This window comes from Eubalaena glacialis, chromosome 1, assembly GCF_028564815.1.
Source record: "Eubalaena glacialis isolate mEubGla1 chromosome 1, mEubGla1.1.hap2.+ XY, whole genome shotgun sequence".
Lineage (NCBI taxonomy): Eukaryota > Metazoa > Chordata > Mammalia > Artiodactyla > Balaenidae > Eubalaena > Eubalaena glacialis.
This window is the reverse complement of record NC_083716.1, coordinates 229021324-229042517: the sequence shown is the minus strand read 5'-3', so window position 1 is coordinate 229042517 and position 21194 is coordinate 229021324. Positions and strand designations below refer to the sequence as shown.

The following is a 21194-nucleotide window of genomic DNA, read 5'->3' as shown; positions in this document are numbered from 1 at the left end:
GAGCCACAGAAAGGAGCATGACCGTTGCTGTACTCAGACCTTTTAAAGGTTCAGTAGCATCCTGCATTCTCAGTGTGGGACACTGCGGATTACCCCTTTGGTCTTTTTGGTTTTCAGAGCCCTCACCTGGGAAATAAGGGTTTGTACTGGAGGGCTGGTCCTGTCCCTCCCAGCCCTAACACCCTATGGTTCTGTGATGTGCAGCACGACTTTTCATATATGACAGCGATTTAATTGGCTTCCAAAATACTTTGTGACTCTGCCTAACGTTTACCCAAACCTCATTATGGTCCCTCTTTAAGGATATGAATGAGGTGGACTTGGGCTGGATTTTAAATTATTCTTTATCCGTTTCAAGGGAAGAATCTCTGTTTCTTTGATGGAGGTCTTCTTGTAGGGAAATTTACATGTCTTCATCGACTAGGATGGGACGTTTTATAAGTTCTGCTTTAGTAACTAGTTTGATAATAAAGACACCTTCTATACTTTTTTCCAGAATAAAATATATTTGTATTGTTTTCCATTCAAGGGAGTCTAGTAACTGTTAAGTCAATAGAACTTTACAATTTGGTAGTTTTATACACAAGAAGGTCAAATGGCTTAAAACTCAAGGCCTGTCTTAGTTTTTTTGGTTTGAAAACCAAAATCACACATTAGCAAACCAGTCTTTCCTTTGGGACTTTTAGATCACGAAAGTATATACAAGTATCTTTCCTGCAATTTCATTCACTTGTCCCTCGCACTCCTAAGAGCTTGCATTCCATTATAAAAATGGAATTTCCTTGGGTAGTTTTAACTGTTGTTAATGTTTTTCATATCATTAAATTATTTGCACACAAAGTTCTAGAATTCAACCTCTTTATCACTCACACAGCTGCGTTCTAGTACACTCTATAACTGTAGCCTGATAAATGGTTCAGAGCAATTATTTTCATGTCCCAAAGTTTGCATAAGTCAATTATGTTATATTTTGATAGAAGCAAGTTCCAGTGACAACGGAGAAGTTGGCAAATTTGGTCTGTCACCACCCCTTCGTGTTTTGGTTCTGATTTCTTCTTTTTCTTGCTGCTTCTTTCTCCTCCAAGGACCAACTCCCTAGCTCATTGTGTCTCTACTGGAGAATTCTCTGATAGATGCTGACACACTCAGCTGCCTTCAGGGGACAGCAGGTGACCTGAGTGAGGGGCCCTGGGAAGGGACCTCAGCCTTGGGGCCTATGAGGAGCTGAGCAGTGCGCTTGTCATGTAAAGGCATCAGAATTCAGAATTAAAAAAAAAAAAACAACATAGTGCCTAACAATTAAACAAATTTCCTGGTAGAATTCAACCCGCCACGTGCCAGCTTGTAACTGGTTTAGCTTGTTAAAGTGTTCTCCTTGTCATGAATATTAAGCTTAAATTTTGAAGAATGGAAAACTTGCAGAAGTTAAAAGAATGAATCTTTTATGACAGTGCATGAGGAAGTATTTCTGAACAGGGTATGGGAGACCCAGGGGGTAGAGGGGGAATACATGCCTATCATTTTATATTATTTGGCCTATTAGCTGTCACTAATAGCTGATATCTATACAGAGGAACAACTCCAACTAATTAACATGGCTTTCAGCATGCTGACAATCTCTCTCTTTAGATCCAGCATTTGTGCTTGAAAAAGGAGAGAAAACAAGCTCATATTTGCCTGCTACTTTTATTAAATAATTTGCCAGTATTATTTACCAAACAGGCCAAGTGTACAAAACCTCATTGAGGAATCCTAGTTGCAGAGGGGCTCTGAAGGTAGATTTTGGCATCTCTGCCCCAGTCAGTCACCTCATTAAACGGGCAGTGATTTGCAGCCTGAACCCTTGGTCTCCTGTGTGGAGTTCAATCCCATAGCAACGATGATTGCTGAGCTCTGCGACCCAGTGTGAACTGTGGCCAGGCGGGCGCAGAGCTCAGCAAATGTGGGACTAGGCTGAACTTGAGAGGATCAAGGTCATTACCAAAGTGGAGTCAGCCTTTGTTGTTGGTGAGAAATAAGGTGCATCTCAAAGCAGGGCGTATACCACGTAGGAACACAGGGAGCGGTGTTTGTGATTCTGAGAATACCTCTCTAGTGCAAAGGTAGCATCTGACTAAATTAGTTAAAATACTGAATTACAAAGTTTTTAGGAAAGAAAAGTGTGTTTCTCCTTTCAAATACCATTTTCAATAAGTTGCCAAGAAATCCACAGGGAAACAGCTATGCCTCCAGGGTGCTCTTTTTTCACTCCTCTGTCATACATACATGAACTTGCAATTCACTCAGCAAAAAAACATTCATTCATTCCATTCATTCAGCAAACAGCCATTGAGCATTCACCATGTGCCAGGCATCTGACGAGGCTGTGAGGCCTCGGGGATAGAGGACAGTCCCTGTGGCCTGGAGCTCAGTTTCCAGCAGGAGAGACAGATTCACCTCCTAGCCATTATTTCTGGGTGCCTGATGAGTGCCAGGCGTGGGGTGGTCTAGGTGCTTGGGATGCATCAGGGAAAAGAACAGACGAAGATCCTTGTGCCCTCCCCAGGTGGATATTTGGTGCCCTACCTTGATTTTGCCCTGGAGCCCGTGTGTGTGGTAGACAGTGCCGGGGAAGCTTGGACCTGGTGGAATCAGCGGTCACCTAGCAATGGCCTGGTGGAAGCATGGTGTGTTTATTCCTAGGGCTGCTGTAACAATGACCACATATCTGGTGGCTTTAGACAACAGAAATTTATTTTCTCACAAGTTCTAGAGGCCAGAAGTCCACCAGCAAGGTGTCACCATTGCCATATGCTCTCCATAGGCAATAGGGGAGAACCCCATTCCCTGCCTCTTCTAGCCTCTGGTGGCTGCTGGCGTTCCTTGGCTTGTGGCTGCATCACTCTAATCTCTGCTTCCATCTTCACATCAGCTTCTCCTCTGTGTGTCTGTTTCAGATCTTCCTCCATGTCCCTCTTATAAGGATACATATAATGGCATTTATACCTAGATAACACAGGACAAAATCCTCATCTCAAAATCCTTAACTTTATCACATCGTTTGCCACCTAAGGTGATATCCACGGGTTCTGGGGTTAGGGCGTGGACATATCTTTTTGTGGCCACCCTTCAAACCATTGCAGGTGTTTGGGCAGAGAGAACAGCCCCTACTGAGGCCCTGAATTGAGAAGGAGATGGGGTGGTATGTTTGGTGGACCAAAAGGTGACGGGAAAGGTTTGATGATGCAGGTGAGGGAGCAAGTGGTAAGGGATGCAGGTGAAAAAGCAGATACAGTTTATCCTGAAGAATAAGTAAAGGATTCGAAAGATTTTAGGAAGAGTAGAAACAGGTTGAATTTACATTATAAGAAGATCGTTCTGGCTGCTCTTTGGAGAACACAGTGATGGTGGTGCGAGGTGGGAGCAATATTAGGAAAAACGTCAGGAGGCCACTGTAGCTGCCCTGGTGGGAGGTCACGGTGCCTTAGCAAGGGCGTGAGTGTGGGCGTGGGGGGAGAGGATGGGTGTCGGGAACGTTTGGGAGGCAGACTGGTCGGGAGGAGAAGGAGACTCCATGCGGGGTGGTTGGGGGTAGGCGGTTAGAGGCGCCCAGGACACCCAGGGGCGGTGAGAGCAGCTGTGTGGGTGGCGGCCTGTGGCCGAGGAGCACATTTTGGGGAATGATCATGAGTCCAGCTTTGCATGTGGATGTGTGGCCGGGGCTCCTGAAGGGCGTCTGGGTGAGCGAGGGAAATAGAGGGGGTGCTCAGAGTTGGATGTCATTGACCCCATAGAGATGGACAAGTTTGCCCAAGAGAAAGCGAGAAGAGGGCAGGACAGCCCAGTGGAGTTGCAGGGGCAATCCCACCCAGCCCGCCTGCCCCAAGAGGAAGGGGAGCCAGCAGGGGAGACACAGGCAGGAGAAAAACATGGGCACACACACACACACACACACACACACACACATATATATTCTTTTTAAGATTATCTTCCATTTTAGGCTATTACAAGATATTGAATATAGTTCCCTGCGCTATACAGTAGGTGGGGGACCTTATTTATTGTTCGGTGGCAAAGCCGTGTCTTCTAGTTCTCAGTGCAGTGGTTTTATCCCACTGCACCAAGCTGCCTCTTAAGAAAACAGCTGATCTTTTTCTTATATTTTGTATCTATATCATAGGACATGATGGATGTTTACTACACTTATTGTGATAGTCATTTCATGATGTGAGTTAAATCATTATGCTGTACATCTTTTTTATCTTTTTTGTTTGTTTGCTGCACTGTGCGGCTTGCAGGATCTTAGTTCCCCGACCAGGGATCGAACCTGGAACTCAGGAATTCCCACTGTTTTATTGAGCTATAATTGATACACCACTGTATAAGTTTAAGATGTACAGCATAGGGAATTCCCTGGTGATCCAGTGGTTAGGGCTCCACGCTTTCACTTCTGAGGGCCGGTTCAATCCCTGGTTAGGGAATTAAAATCCCACAAGCCGTGTGGCACGCCAAAAAAAAAAAAAAAAAGAACCTGGAAGAAAAAAAAGATACAGAAAATATAGCTTATTAATCGAATAAAAAGACATTAATAAGTGAGTTTTACCTGACTCGTTTGGAAGACCACATTATTGTCCTGCTTATGTTTATGAAAAAAATACTATTCGTTTTACATCCATTAAAAAAAAAAAAAAAAACACAGCTGAAGATCCTGAGTCAGCGTTACTACAGGCTAAACTGACAAATTTATGCCCTCATTGAGTGAGGTGAACTTAAGGTACAAGAAAATACTCTGCCATTGCAGTCCGGTCTCCTTGGACTGTCCACTCTTTGAGTAACACCTTTTTGTTATTTATTTTATGATGCTTCTAGATCTCCAACAGTCCTTACATCTGTGATAGAGGAGGACCCTGGAGGCACCAGCTCTTCAGCTGCGCATTGATTCCCGTTTGAGGGTTTACGTGATGTTATAGTGCCACCTAGGGGCTGAATCGTTGAATTACAGTCAAGTGTTACAAAGGCAGAGGGGGGCTGCCTAAGGCTTCTTTGTCGATTTTAATAATAAAAGGCCACGAGTATATGTTTAGAATTTTTACTGTGTAAGGCAGTAGCCAAGGTGCTGAGGTGGTAATAAAAATTTACACGGATTCCTGGCCTCAAACATCTTACTGGACGACATCACCCCAAGCAGATATTAAAGTAACATGCACAAAACAATAATGAAAAATAGGTGCTGAGCCTATTTAGGTATTATGTTAATTGTTTGAGGGTGGACATGAGAGTTTGTACCAGAGTGAGATTGATAAGGACTAGGGTGAAAAGGGAAGCATGTATGACTCTGGTTCCCCAGGTGGTAGCCAAGTGGCCTTGGGTCACTTGCTTCATCTCTCTGAGCCTCAGCTTCCTCATTTCAGAATGAAAAAGTAGATACAGGATGGCTTTTTGCTTTAAGGATGTAAGGATTCCATGAGAGGAATGCACAGTGCTGTGTCAGTGCCCAGAATGGAGTAAGTGCTCAGTGAAGGGTATGCTAACCTCATCATCATCATTGTCATCATTGCTGTCATCATAGTTTTGGTTGGAGGAAGGTTGAATTTGAGCTACAGATGGACAAAGGCTGCTATTGCCTCAGGCAAACAGAAGGCGCAAGTGTAATTGGAGCAGAGAGTGTAGGTGTGGACACACAGGGACTAGAGTTGGCTGGGCTGGAGGAAGGTAGACTGTGCTCATCGCAGGTGTTGATGGAAGCAGTAACACAGCAAAGGGAAGACTGAAGGTCAGTTGACAGTTACATGTGGAAATGGGGAGGAGACTGGAGTTAGAGAAGCTGGGGAGGCTGGTGCTTGTGTCCCCCACCTGAGATGACCAGACCACGACCCAGGGTCTCCACGGTGGGATGTAAGAAAGACAGACACCTGAGATTTAATTCAAAGAAAGATGCGATAGGCTTGGTCTTGGGACGGAATGGATAAGGAGGGAAAGGGGGATCACCAAAGCTGACAGCTGCGTGGGGAGTTTAAATGATGGAAGGAATGAGGTTGCCGTCTGCTGAGTCAGGGAAGAAAAAGGCAGGGAAACTAGTCTGGGATGATGAGCTCACCTCTGATATGATGAGTGTAAATTTACAGGGAAGAAGATTCAAGGAAGTTTCTAGAAAACAGTCAGAGATAGAGGATGGGACTAGAAAATTAGATTTGAGAACCACAAAAATGGAGGTCTTTATTAACTCATTTGATGAATACTATTGTTTCCCCCCAAAAAAAACTTCATAAGAGAAAATAAAATACATCAAGATAAAATTTTTAAAATGTTTACAAATAAGATAAGGCTGGAAGCAGTTGAAATGTCATGGTAGACAGAGCGTGAGTGTGGTTTAGTGCAGGGACCCTCCATGGTGCCAGGATGACGCCGTGGAAGGAGGTGAGGTTTGGAGAGAAACTGACTGATCCAGGTATGAACTCAAGCTCACTAGACATGTCAGTTTGAGTAAGCTATACCCACCGAGGCTTTCCTCATCTCTACAGGGATAAAAATCTCAGTGTTGCTGGTTGGATTAAGGGAGGAAAGGTATGGACACTGGGGGGTACATAACCAAGCTTAATAAAGAAATACCTTCCCCTTCCTGTGACCCTTTTGATGATCAATGTCATGATCTTATTGACCAAGGGTAATTTGGAAATTTATGTGTAACTAGTATAATAAAAGCATCTTTCTTACTCATTTGTTCATTCATTCATTCATTCATTTATACTTCCTTGCACTGATTCTCCGGTTAAAAAAGAGCAAGAAGTCGTTGCACAAAGTTGTTGTACAAAGTGTGTTTGTACATGCATGTGTCATTGTGTATCTGTAGCTATTTCTCCCCATCCTCATACTGCTAAAATGACAAAGGATTTCTTAGATTTTTGTCATTCCCCATTAGGGTTTGGGCCCTGGAGGCAAGCAGATCAGTGGCAGCCCAAAAGGCTGTTGTGGAGATTTGGGTTTTAAAAATGTACATATCCTCTTATCTGTTGGTCTCGTCTACCAAGTGTTGTGAAATAAAAATAGTTTGATCTTAGCCCAGCTCAAGAAACGTGCCTGACACAGACGATTAACAAGGGAGAATCCTAAAGGAATGTTCTGGCTTCAGAGAGCCAGGCAGGTGTAGGATTCCATGTCCACTCCGATTGCCTTCATCCTTTATTTGTACAGCTGGCCCGAGAGCCCAGTGCGCCTGTAGCCACAGTGGGGAGGCGTGTATAACAGGTCTGATGACACGGTGTCAGCCCGGCCTTTGGGTAGAGGACGATGGCCTGGTGGCTTCCCACGGCATGCCAGAGCTTCCTCAGCTGTCAAGCCGATTGGCATTTCTGGATTTAGTGAATCCGTTTTCTGACTTCACTGTCTCTTACGGAAAGTCGGAAACCACAGAGGCAATTCCATGCAAAAAAAAAAAAAGAAATTCAGAGATCCCACATCTGGAAGCCAGCCATTCCCCTGGGCATTTTTTCTTTTTGCTAGAGTGACTTCAGTGCAGTGGTCCATTGCCTATCGTGGGTGGAGGGTGCATGGGCAGGAGTGGACTATTTCTTTAAAAATTTTTATTTTAAAGATGCAAAATTCCTGTGATTATTTAATGATTCTGTATTTATAGAAATGTCTTTTCTGGACTTGTTATTTATGCCCGTTCATCCTGAAGTTAATTCTGGTGTAGTCCGATAAATTAGTAAGCTCAACTATTTACTTTTAAACATCGTCTTTTTTTCTTTTGCTGACTCCTTCTTTTACATGAAATAACTTAATGAGTGTGGAATTGTTCTCTCCATCACTGTGGATAAACTATTTACTCAACTTGGGTGAACTAACAATGACTATTTCAAAGATTGGTGTTTGGGAAGTTTTTGTGAACAGCTTTCTGACAGATTTAATACTGTTATACAAGGTTTAGAGTATTTTTTACATTTATCCTATAACAAAATACCTATTAAGAGGAAAAAACAGCACTGCATAGAAAACAAACCACAAAGTCTGCCCCGTAAAAAAGTAGGCATTTAGTGCTTTCTGTTAGTTTTTTCACTTTTCCAGGTAAGGGTTGTGTTTGCCATTTAGCATGGTTGAAAAGAAGATGGAGAACACCTGTGTCATATCTCAACAACAACAGACACCGGACATTACAGTGTTCAAGGCCACTGCTCTGCTCGCCCCAGCATGGAATCATCTCAGATCTGCATAGCTATTCTCAGCCAGACTTCCAGGGATGTCAGTTCAGAGACAGGAGAAAGCAGATCCTTTTCCTCCTTTACAGTCTTCCTTTGGGTTGGGTGGGTGGGTCTGACCGCATTATTTTATTAAGTATTTATTGTTCTCTGCCTGTCTTAACATCGTGGCCTTGGGCACCTAGACTGTCTTCCAGGAGCTCACGGTCCAGTGGATGTAGGCCTGGGAACTTACAGACAAAGAGGTGATCACAGGAGCCAGTGAGAAGTGTTATTATAGAGGCGGCTAGGAGAGGCATCTAATTCTGAAGGGTTTGGGGCCAGGGCAGGAGATCAGCGGAGTCTTTCCGGCGGGGCGGGGGGGATTGAGAGATGACATGGAGGGCATGGGAGGGACACTTCAGGGACAAGACACCGAAGTCTGTGAAAGAACAGAGCTTGTTGAGAAACGGCAAGGATGTTAGTGTGATGGATCAGGGCTGGGGGAGGAGGGGGAAGAGAGGGAGGAAGAATTTAATAATGCAAATTACCATCCCTCGTTGTACATCTGTTTGTGAGTGTTTTAGATGGCACTTTCTCAAACCAGGACACATTTCTATGTTGAATGGAGTTTTATCATTCTTGCCACTGTGCTGAATATTTCCACTCCTTTTTGTTTTCTCGCCAAAGTTCCATTAGCTCCCTGGATCCGGCATCGCGTGTCTAAAATGAAATACATTAAAGAGAATTATAGCCAGTGAATTGGCTGTCCTCTCTGTTACCCTTTATGTTCAAACATGCATTTTGTTGTTTTTAAATAATACGTTATTGTGAAGTACAGCATTCACAAAAGATAATTTAGGAGTTTTGTGTAAATTATATGTAAGACACAAAGATAATTTCCAAACTTAATGAAAAAGCAGTTATTTCCTGAGCCTTTAATTTAGGAAAAATGGGAGCTTTTAACTTATGGTAATTAATCTAAACCAAGTAAAATTAATTAAAACAGGTAGAAAAGGTCAGCTGAGTTCATTATTTATTCTTACTTCTAGATTATAGTTTAAAAATTGTATAATACCTAGAGAAATGTAATATGCCCTCAAAGTGCCCCCAAATGGTTTGTGCCCATAGAATTAGATTTTATATATTATTGTTGTCTTTTCTGTAACACATATTTATACATTTAAGCTTCCTTGAAAATGCTGAGCTTTTAGTATTTTTATGGATACTCAAGAAATAGTAGCTATTATAATGATGATGAAAAAGCATGAAGAGAAGGGAAAGTACAAACAAAGTATGATTTTGATTTATAAAATTTAGGCAGATGTTAAAGTTTGTCAGTAATGTTAGTAAGGTCAATGACTTAATGATGAAAGAAATCGTAATTAATCTTTATTATAAAAGTCACATTTGCTGATGGTAAGACTCTCACAAAACAGACTTTATCATTGCCCTGGTTTGCATTTCTCACTCTTGAGATGTGGTAACGTGCCATTTCTTGTATATCCTTCTAGAAATGTTCGTTTATAAACATATATTTTAAGAAAATGTATGTCCATTTGTTTCTCTACCGGTGGGATCATATGATGCACGGCTTTTTTTTCCCACTTAACAATGAACTATTGATAATAACAATCATGTATACTAACAATAGCTAGCACTACTGTGCAGGCACTATGCTAAACACTTTACATGCATTGTTCTTTTTATGTCCACAAGCCACTGATAGATAAAGAAGCTGAGGAACAGAGGGGTTAAGAAACATGCCCAAGGTCACACAGCTAGTAAGTGTGGGCCTGGGCTTCACACACAGGTGCTGACTGCAGAGCCTGGAACTCAGTCACTCTGTTTCTTCCTCATGAGCATCACAAGGCTGTTCTATATCCATCCAGAGAGACCTACTTTGTCCTTTAGTGTATGGGCCCTGTGCATTTCCCTGAGGCCTATTACTTCAGTGCTCCTGTTTTGGGGGGGAGTTAAGGGGGGGGGTCTCCCGCTGCCAGTCTCTTCATCTCTTTGTCTGTGGGCTTTCTCAAAGCCCCAGGAGCAGACACTTCCCACCCACCATCAGTGGCCCTACCCCAGTGAGGTAAACACCCTAACTCCCTCACCCTGGGCCGGATAACTCTGAGGTGTGTATTCTACCTTGACACCCAGAGTTTCCCCTCTGGGTTAAGCTCCAGTAACCCACGGTGGTAACTGGCTTGATACCACAGCCTTATGGGCTGCCTTTCCTTCTCTGTGTCATATCCCTGCTCCTTCACCACGTCTCCTTCTCACCATGTCTCCTTTATTCTCAAATAAACCGTTTGCATTGATGCCTTGTCCTACATTTGCTTCTGGGGCACCCAGACTAAGACAGCCTGTGCGGTATTTCATTGTATGAAGATACCATAATTTATTCAATCAGTCTCATTTGGGATTTTTACGGGATTTCCAGTTTTTCTTGATATTACCAAAGATGATGTGGTGAATATTCTTGCATTATGGTCCTTAGACCAGGACAAGCAGGGCTCCTGACCCCAGGTCCCGCCTCAGGCAGGGCCACCCGCCTCCCTCCTGTGTCTGGGCCTGACTGAGGCCAGCAGCACTGTCCAAGGGGGCATCCCAACCAGGGACCAGGACTGATGGGTCCCAGCATCTGTTTCTTCCCTTCAAGGTTGTTAAAACTCAAGACAGTTTAGGTGATACAAACAAATTTTATTTAACACCTCATGAAGTGGGCAGCCTCTGTTCCCGAGGATCCAGAGAACTGCAAAATGGGGAGAAGTCAAGAAGCCTTTATAGGATAAAGAATACGGAACGAGGAAGAGAAAAATAGAAATGAATAAGGAACAAGGAAGTACGCGTAGAGCCCAAAGTTGGCTTGGCGTCTGGCAATTAGCTGACTGGATAGATTCCATTTCTGGTCATGAGGAGCATTTACAGGGGCACAGAAGTTACATAAGTTTGCTGAAGTGGCACCCAGGCAGCAGCGGCGCCATTTTGGGCTTAAAAGTAGTTTCAACTGGATGCTCTCTGACCCTTTATCCAGTGGGAGTTGACCACATGAGGAGCTCTGGGGTTCATGCTCTTGGGCTGGGCTGGGGCCCCATGGCTGGGCCCTGGTATCAAGAGGGTGGCCGCCTAATCGGACAGTCTCACTTGCCCGCTTGTGGGATTTTGTTCTTCGTTCATGGAATTCCTGAGATTGGGTCACCAGAATGACACTGATAGACTGATTTCAGGTGACTCAAATTTTTATGTAGGTGGGACTCTCCAAAACATATTTTTCCCTGGGCCCCGTACACCCAAAGGATAGCCCTACATTCTTCTATAGGGTCCCGTGCACCCTTAGAGTTGAGCGCTAAGGTTGAAATTGCCCAGAGGTTTAAACGTTCTAAGCAGATATCTCCTGAAATCCACTCAGCTTTTGTCTCCACACATCAAGACTTACTTGCTCTTTGAATGCAGTTATCCATGTTGTTTGGGTCGGGAAAGGGGATAGTAAATGATTTTTTTCTTAAATCTTTGGACAATTTTTAAAAAGCATAAAAAAATTGCAGGTGACAGCCTGACTTCAGATGAATACAGAGTGTTTTCAAACTGTAGTGAAGTAAAGCATGGATTCTGAAATGTGTTAGACAACACAGCTGGACGCATTAGCCACCACACGGCATGGTGTCATGTGACCAGATCACCCTGCATCGGCGAAAGCCTTGTTATAAACGTCTCATTGTAAAGCTTCTCTTTACCTAATCTAAGAGTATCATCTTAAGAATGCAAAGCGAGTTATTTAAAAAAACATATGAATCTAAGATACTTTCTGCTTACATCAAATTATAGACAGAGATTGAATGCTGAGGCTAGAAGTATCATTTAGAAACCCTGATTTTAGATTCTTAAGTTCATTTGAAGAGCCTCATTGTTCCCATGAGTTGATTATTTCATAAAAAGTAAGTAAGTTTGAATGTGTAAAATCAATCTATATGTCATAAAGATTACGTTTGGTAGAATAGCTTTTTGCAACATTCAAAAATCACTTTCCCAATCATGCAGGGCCCTTGTAGAGTGTGTCTGGAGCGGATGGATGGTCAGGCTGGACCACTAAGCCTGTGAGCATAGTCACTGCCACATCTATCCCTCATTCATTCATTCATTCCTGAGCCAAAGGCCACAGTAGTTGGTAGATGGAAGACTTAACTGGTGAGCAGATATCCCTGCCTTCATGGTGCTAGTGTCTAGTCGGAGAGCAGACAACAAACTGATGGGCAAATACACAATTAAAAAAATGTGAAATGCTAAGATGCTAAGAAGGAAGTGCACAGGATACCCTGATGGAGACTAATGGGGGTGAGGATGAACTGGAGATCCTACTTCACTGGTGGCCGTTTAGGAGAGATCCACGTTATGTGCAGATCGAGAGAAAGAGCCATCCAGAGAGAATGCTCGCACCGAGGCCCGAAGACAGAAAAGAGCAGCGTGGCTGGGACTTAGTGAGTGTGGGGCGGGCACAGCATGGGTTGCAAGGGAATCTGGGACCACACCCTATAAGGCCTGGAAGGTGAGGAGCACGAGGTTTATTCTACATGTAGTGGGAAGACAAGGGAAGTTTAAAAAGCAGGGCCATGCCGTGATCTGATTTCTGTTTTAATGTCACTTGAAGAGAGGCAGGGAGGAGAGTTAGAGGAAGCTGGAAAGCCGTGTGGGAGCCTGGAACACTGGTCTCACTGATGCGGACCTGCAGGGTCACAGCCAGGCAGACAGTGAGGTGGGTGAGTTTCAGACCCATTTTGGAAGTGAAAAGCTAGGAATTGATCATGGCTTAAATGTAGGTGTGACAGAAAGAGGAATATCCAGGATGAATCCCAGCATTCTGGGGCGGGATTCTGGGTACATAGGGAAGGTGGATGGAGAATCAAATTTGGGGGTAAAATCAAAAGTTCCATTTTGGATTTTTTTAAGCTGAGGGTACCATTGCATTCAAGGAGATGTCAAAGAGGCAGCCAGATATGATCATCCGGAAGTTAGGGAAACGGATGCTGAGACATACCAACATTCCTACTCCTAGAAAGAGCTGTGAGACTCCCTGTCATAACTGAACATTCATTCACTGCATCAGTGCATCTAAATGCAACGGAGAACAGGCTTAAAGGGAGCAAGGAGTTCCTCATCTTTGTCCCAGAGATGTTCCCACTGTGGGTTTAGGGGGAGAATTGAGTTCCTGAAACTTCTTTGCCTAAAATAAAAGGTGATGAAAACTTCACCTTGGAACTTCATTCCAAGTTCACCTTCCAACTTCATTCCAAACTTCACCTTCCAAACTTCATTCATGTAAAGAAAGTTGGATTGCATAAAAATAATGTGACATGGAGAGCCTGATTCCAAATTATGGATAATAAATTAGATAAAAGCAGCTAAAAAAGAAATGTTTCCCCCTAAAAGGGCAGACAAATTATGAGCCATTTGAAGTAAACGAAAGATCTGGCAGTTTTTCCTCACTCTTAACTTGTGTCACTTACATAGTGTTAATGAGACTTTGATTTTTAAAAATTACTTACTTCACTGAACAGCTCAAGATTTATAAATTTCAATGACAGAATGAAAATAGTAAGAGAACTATAATCAGTTTATAGATGTGTGTGTACATGCAGTAATTCAAATTTATTGTACAGCTTTGATTCAGATTGAAAAAGGCAACATTTTCTTTTTTTATAATTAATTGATCATTCATGCTTCTATTATTAGAGTTTGCTCCATCTTTAATTTTCCAGTCTTCTGTAAAGCCAAGTCACCATATTTTTTTGTTAGAAAACATTACTTAAGAATCATCCATCCCCCCGCCTTTTTAATCTTGCTTCTTAGGGTCAACCAGGACCGCCAGGGCCACAGGGTTCTATTGGACCCCTGGGGCCACCAGGACCCATTGGAATTCCAGGAGAGAAAGGGATGAGAGGTGACAGTGGCCTTCCTGGAGCAGCAGGTGACAAGGGTGATAAGGTAAGCCTCTTCTTAAATGAAAGATTCATATTAAACACTCACCAGAATTGCTATGCCAGATAGTACCTATTTGAACCTTAGAAAAATCAAGTCTAAACTCCTCTTCAATATTCAGTCCTCATTCCTAACCCCTTTCCAGAGGAGCATGCCTTTCTGGACCTTTTCTAGGCACTTAAGTACATGAGTTTACCCAGTGAGGAGTGGTTTTCTTTATGGCTTTTTAAAAAAACCTAACTGATACTATATGTATCATGCAGAGCCTTTTTTTTTACTCAACCATATGGCTTGGAGATCATTCCGTATCAATTTATGTAGATTGAATTTACTCCTTTAAAAACACTCTATGATACGCCATAATATGGATAAAACTATAATTTATTCCCTGTTGATGAGAATTTGAGATCCTAGTCTAACTTCGTGTAGTGCAAGTGTGCAAAAACAGTCCTGTAAATTACCTGTGTTTACATTTAAGAGTTTGTTTCTCTAGGATAAATAGAGTCTGAGAAGTTGAATTTCCGGTTATAGGGTATTAAATGTATTCTTTGAACTAATATTGCCATGTTGGCTTCCTAAGTACAAAAGAAAAGCACAAATGGTTGATTTCCAAATGTTGGCATTTGAGCTACTTAATGTAAAAATAGATGACAATGACTGATAAGGTTTTTTTCTTAAAACAAGTTATTAATTATTAACGTTTTTAAGTAAATTAACCTGTTAATCTGATAATTTAGTAGCTTTTATATCTTCGTTTTATTTTCTGGGATTTTAGGGTCCAACTGGTGTTCCTGGATTCCCAGGTTTGGATGGGATACCTGTAAGTATCCTTAAATTTTCTCCATTTTTTTTAAAGAAGGGAGAGACACTCATCAAAGCCCTTAAAATCACATGTTTTGTATATATATAAAATATATGATATATATTATATATAATATATATGGCAGACTCTTCTTTATTTTCTTATTTTAGTAAATGGAAGGGTGCTTGCATTTCAATTTCGTGTAATAACTCTGAGACAAAAACATTTTACTTGAAGAACAAGGTTTTCAAAAAGATTGGAGAAAAGCATTCCAAAATATGAGCTCGTATACTTGTCAGGTCAAGTACAATGTTCTGGAAATAAATTTATACTCATTACAAAAGTTTTTATTTGCTGGTGAGTCCTAATGGTGGGAGTGGGCTTAAACCTCTCATTGCTGATATGAAAACTAGAGGAAAGAAGGAAAAGGTATTTGGCAGGATTTATAATTCATTAGAGTCTTTCTAAGAATTTCAAGGAAGATTTCCTCCCTAATTTCTGAAAATACTCCAGACTAAATTAATTTAAATTGGGGTATATGAAAATAGATTTATTTATTTTTACTATGCTGCATAGTTCTTGTGGGTGGGGAAGGAAGTTTCACAAAACTGAATGACATGTGAGTCACAGTTGCCATAATTTGGGGACCCATATTGCAGAAGCTTTTTGTTATGGTATTCTTGCAAAAATGCTTCACCTATAATTTTGTTTCTTGTAGGGGCACCCAGGGCCTCCTGGATCCAGAGGCAAATCTGGCATAGATGGCTACAATGGCTCAAGAGGTGCTCCAGGGTTTCCAGGAGAAAGAGGAGCTCTTGGGCCACAAGGCTCCCCAGTAAGACAGCCACAGTTCATCCTAGTGGGAATCTTAAGTGAAAAGGCCCTCCAGTGGGAACAGGCTGGATGTGTTCAAGAAACAGAGTTATTACAAGTGTACTGGGAGCCTGGTGAACAAATGCGGGTGACCGGAGGATGAGGACAGAGAGTTGGGCAGGACTTAGAAGACACGGGGCCTTGTAGACTATGGAAGGAAGCTGGGTTTTCTTTTCCATGCCATGGGAATGCACTGGATGGTTTTGTTTTTTTTTTATAAATTTATTTATTTTATTTATTTTCATTTTTGGCTGTGTTGAGTCTCCGTTGTTTCACGCGGGCTTTCTCTAGTTGCGGTGAGCGGGGGCTACTCTTCCTTGCAGTGCGTAAGCTTCTCATTGCGGTGGCTTCTCTTGTTGCTGAGCACGGGCTCTAGGCGCATGGGCTCCAGTAGTTGTGGCACGCAGGCTCAGTAGTTGTGGCTCACGGGCTCTAGATCACAGGCTCAGTAGCTGTGGCATGGGCTTAGTTGCTCTGCAGCATGTGGGATCTTCCCGGACCAGGGATCAAACCCGTGTCCCTTGCATCGTCAGGCGGATTCTTAACCACTGCACCACCAGGGAAGCCCTGGATGGTTTTAAGGAAGGAAGAAATATGATCTGACTGATGTTCTGTCACGATGCTCCTGGCGGCCATACAGAGAATGGATAATAGGGGAAGGGAGGCCACTTAGCAAAACTTAGGTTGTTTATCATTCAGGGTTCACTGCAGATACATAAACCCCTCTGGGTATTTCAAGCCGAGAGGAATTTAATACCAGGAATTTGGCACTTATTATAATGGTTGGAGGATTGAAACTCCAGGGTCACTATGGTACTACTGATTTCAAGGGCTCACACTTAGCTGAGATTCAGAAGTCAGAAGCTGCTCCTGCACCTCAACCACTGGCCGCTCTTCTGAATGTCGAGACACCAGCAAACACTCAAGTTTCTAACTTCCTGCTTGGCAGCATCAGCAGTACCCGAAGAGGATGTCTTCCTCAATTCTGCCTCCCAGATCTCATAAGTACATCTCCCAGGTGGAACCTACTTCACACCCAGCTGCAAAGCAGTCTGGGAAATGTAGTTTTTAGCTTTCTAGCTCCTGTAATGCAAAAAGATAAATGGAAGAGATTTGGAATGGAGGTCCAGAAACAGCTGACAATATCCAACACTTAAGATAACTTTACAGCTCTTAGTTTTTTATTTTTCCTTCAAAAATTTGGACTTTTATTTAAACATAACTTCAGCAAGAACTACCCTTTCCTCTACCACTTATATCCCCTTTCTCTCTCTTTCTTTTCCTTTTTTCTCACTTAAATAAAGACTAGAGATAATTTACCCTTTCAAAGCTGATTTTCTGTGACTGTTTTTCAGCCTTTCCATTTCTTTAATTAAATATCATTTCCTGAGATTCCTTCTAAAAGGTTTCCTCATCACCACCACAGTCATCTTGCTTTCTTCTGTGAGTTTTCCTTTTGTTCCAGATCATAGCAGAAACGATCGATCTGAACACAAAACTCAAAAAGGAATTTCCATGTTCACATTTTTCTTGTGGTACCAAGTAACAACCAACTCCCATTGTTAAGCTCCTCAGCCACTCTTTATTTTCAAACTCAGCCCCCTTGGGGGCTCAAGTGCAGTCTGGTGAATGCACATCTCTTAAGATCTTCAAATTGGATCATGCCTCATTCTACTGAGCATCCATGAACATTCAGTAGAGCTGGGTTCTCGATTTTAGCTTGAACACAGCATGTAGTACTGACCACAGTACTGAAGTTTGTCATAATGATCTCTTTGCAAAGCAATTTTCTTTCCCTTGACCTGTTTCTTATATGGGCAGTGCTCACTTTGCACACAGTGTGAGATGTCAAGAATGGCATGCAATCTGAAGGCACACAAAGCAGCCTTTACATCCAATGGGAAAATTACTATTGTTCCATGACCTTTAAGATATTTTGTTAAAACATCATAAATATATATAGAGAAAATTTTAAACTAATATTTATTTAGTACATTGTAATCTAAAGCATTAGAAACATTGAAAATTAAAGGGTTTTCTTTCTTTGTAAAAACTTATCAAGGCAGTTTGAACTGTGCTTGCTGTCTTCTGGTCCCATAACTTAGGACATGAAGTGACTGTGTTTTCTATGCTTTGGTGAATGTCATACTATTCTCTAAGCTTGGACCAGCTTCCAGTGTGGTGAAATATCTCTGGGAGTTTCTTTAACGTGAAGTTCTTCTGCCTGTGTCACTCCCTCTGGCACATCTTCATCCTTTTGGTCACAACCACTTCCCTCTTTTATGTTGATTAAGTTTGCCTTCCTAAGTCCCTCTGGCTTGAATGACAGCAGTGACAACATTCCCACAATATCTATTCCTTCCCTAATTCCACTTACATTCTATTTGAATTTCACCTCCACTGTTAGCATTTTTCATTTCCTCACTTCATTTTCATCTTTCTTGGCAATCCTCTCTTTCAATGATTTGTTTTTATGAAATGTCCTTTGGGTTTATCACTGGGAGACAAGGGGCAACACAGCTACACACTTCGTTGTCTGTGTGTGAACTAACAGCTGTTAGTGACCAGTCATTGATAGACTTTGAAAGGAGTGATATGATCAGTTGGTGATCATGGTTCACATGTTACTTATGTAGTGATCTGTGGACCAATGAGCCAGCAGTGATGTTTATGCTTTATGCAGTGACTCAGTTAATTAATACACAGTGGTAACTGAAATTTGAACCAGTTGGTTGGAGGACTGGTGTGATGTAACTTATTTGTGGAACTGGAACTCACACGTATTGGGACTGTGCGAAGCAACAATTGCTTGTGTAGGCAAATCTGATTTCTCAAGGAAAACGTTGATGTAATTTACCACAAAACTGTTCAGTATCTCCCATTGGAAGCGAAGTTAAGCACCCTCTAAGAGGGATTAACTTTGAAATCTGCGTGTCCTTCACAGGAACTTGATACATGAAGATGGTAGAATTTTCATGTGGTAACCAAGTTAAGATGTATTAAGATATTAAGTAGGATATTAAGATATTAAGTAGGAAAACTTTGGGGAGAAAATACATTGAGGTATTTCATTCACTTTTAAAACTTACTCTAAGTAAACAAACTTGCAGCTATGTATAAAAACCTTCTAAAAGGAACATGTTATGTTTTTTTAAAAGTTAATCTTACAACAGATAACTAGGCTCTGTTTTGAATACAAATACTTAAATGGATAAAATAATTTTTTTGCTATTTCTAGGGCATAAATTATTAACTGACAAGTGCAAAATTGTTTACTTATAAGTATAATACAAGTATGTGCATTATGTTGTGAAGAAAAGTGCAATTTTCCTGCTGAATAATTAGTAAACAGCTATAAATGTATTAGTATTGTATATAACCTATATAATTATATTACATATTTATAATATATATAAATATTTGTAATATATTTATAAATATATTAGTAGATATTCTGTCTTAGGAGATTCCTCAATAGATCTTAACCAAATATTAAATAAGTATATATGACAACCTTAGGATGATAATAAAAATGAGAATAAAGAAATCTCCATTTGCAAAAGAAAATACAGAAATAGTAATATGCTCTTTTCCTCTCTTAAAGTGAATATTTTATTTTCAGGGCCTTCTTGGGAAAAAAGGAGAAAAAGGAAATTCAGTGTTCATTTTAGGTGTCATTAAAGGTATTCAGGTAAGCTTTACAATCAGGGTGGGTTTAAAACAATGTTTTTCTACATAAGTAAATCCATGCAGAAAACACATAGACTGAGATTTCCTTTAAAATGTCTCTGAGGACACTGGTTTTGATCATTACACTGACCCTCTGGGACGGCGCATACTTCTTGTGTGAAGGCACTTGGCTTTAGCTTCTCTGGCTGCAAAATTCCCCTCCCTCCCTATGATTCTCGCAGAGTTGCAATGAATACATTTATTTCAGGGTTTCTCAGCCTCGGCACTGTTGACATTTTGGGCCAGATAATCATTTGTTGTGGCGCCTGACCTGTGTATTGTAGGATGTTGAACAGTTTCCCTGGCGTCTACCCATTAGATGCCAGTAACACCCTCCCGACCCCGCCCCCCACACCCAAACAGTATCTCCAGACATTACCAGATGTCTCCTGGGGGAAAAATCACTTCCAGCTGAGAATCATTAATTACTTTGTAGTTAAAATATTGTGATATTAATACTTACCATTCACGATGATAGAAGTCACCACTATTGAACTTGAAAATTGTAGAAACCGGAGAGCACTATCCTTAGCAAATGAAATGCTTTTGTGTTTTTCACAGAGAATGATGTACAAATATTCAGAAATAAACTCTTGAATGACCACCGCATCTCTCTAATCTGAGTAGCCATGGATAAGCAGAAGGAGATCACTAGATATGATAAACTCAAGAGGAGAGATACAGTACATTTTCAAGACATGGTCATTTCTCTTAAGGAAAGATATTCTACAATAATTAGATAAAAGTAGTCCTAGATTGCCTCTATCAGATTCCAAGTTCTGTGCCACCTGGAGTGGCCACACCTGCGTGGTGATCCCTTAAGTGAGCTTACAATATTTGTTTAGAGCCTCTGTGCCTATTCTTACTTGTTAGACAGGAAGCACTGTGCTTCTATTTATAGCTTAAATGATACATTCATAAACTTAGCATCAAAAACAGGGTCATTCTAGGAACCAGTATGATGTATTGGAAGGAGTGAACTGACCCTTACCTACTACTGTGACTTTAAGCAACCCCCTTAACCTCTCTGAGCCTCATTTTCCTTATTTGTGAAAGAAAATTAATATCTACCCTGCCTTCCTCTCAGTGCTGATGATCTGTTATAATAATTTATACTGCCATGTACTGTAAAATATAATGTACAGTACAATATTAGTTATGGTGAGTATTTTTTGGTAATTGTGCAAGAAAGAACAAGCGAGACAGAAAGGGAGATGAATGTAGACAATTCCTCATCTTAAAGAGAAACAGAGGATCCCTAATAAAAGTGGCATGCAGATCAATAACCTTGGAGAAACAATGGTTTTAAGAGCCTATATCCACTTCATACCCATTTGGATGATTATTATTAAAAAAAGAAAAAGAAAAACAAAATAACGTGTTAGTAATTATGTGGAAGAGTCGGAACCCTTGTGCATTGCTGGTGGGAATGTAAAATGGTGTAGCTGCTGTGGAAAATGGTAGGGTGATTGCTCAAAAACTTAAATGTGGAATTACCCTATGACCCAGCTATTCTACTTCTAGATATGTTCTCCCAAAAATGAAGGCAGGGACTCAAACAGATATTTGTACACCCATATTCATAGCAGCATATTCACAATAGCCAAAAGGTAGAAGCAACCCTAGTGTCTACCTACTGATGAATGGATGAACAGAGTGTAGTA

At 41.4% G+C, this 21194-nt stretch overlaps 1 protein-coding gene across 1 annotated transcript in view; it reads left to right on the top strand.

Moving 5' to 3' along the window:
- The window catches only part of COL4A4 (collagen type IV alpha 4 chain), a 138716-nt gene that overhangs the window by 31569 nt on the left and 85953 nt on the right, over positions 1-21194 (top strand). The window contains exons 4-7 of the mRNA XM_061187994.1: positions 13998-14132; positions 14902-14946; positions 15647-15763; positions 19424-19492. Coding sequence (XP_061043977.1) covers positions 13998-14132; positions 14902-14946; positions 15647-15763; positions 19424-19492 — 366 coding nt within the window. The remainder of the gene's footprint in view (positions 1-13997; positions 14133-14901; positions 14947-15646; positions 15764-19423; positions 19493-21194) is intronic.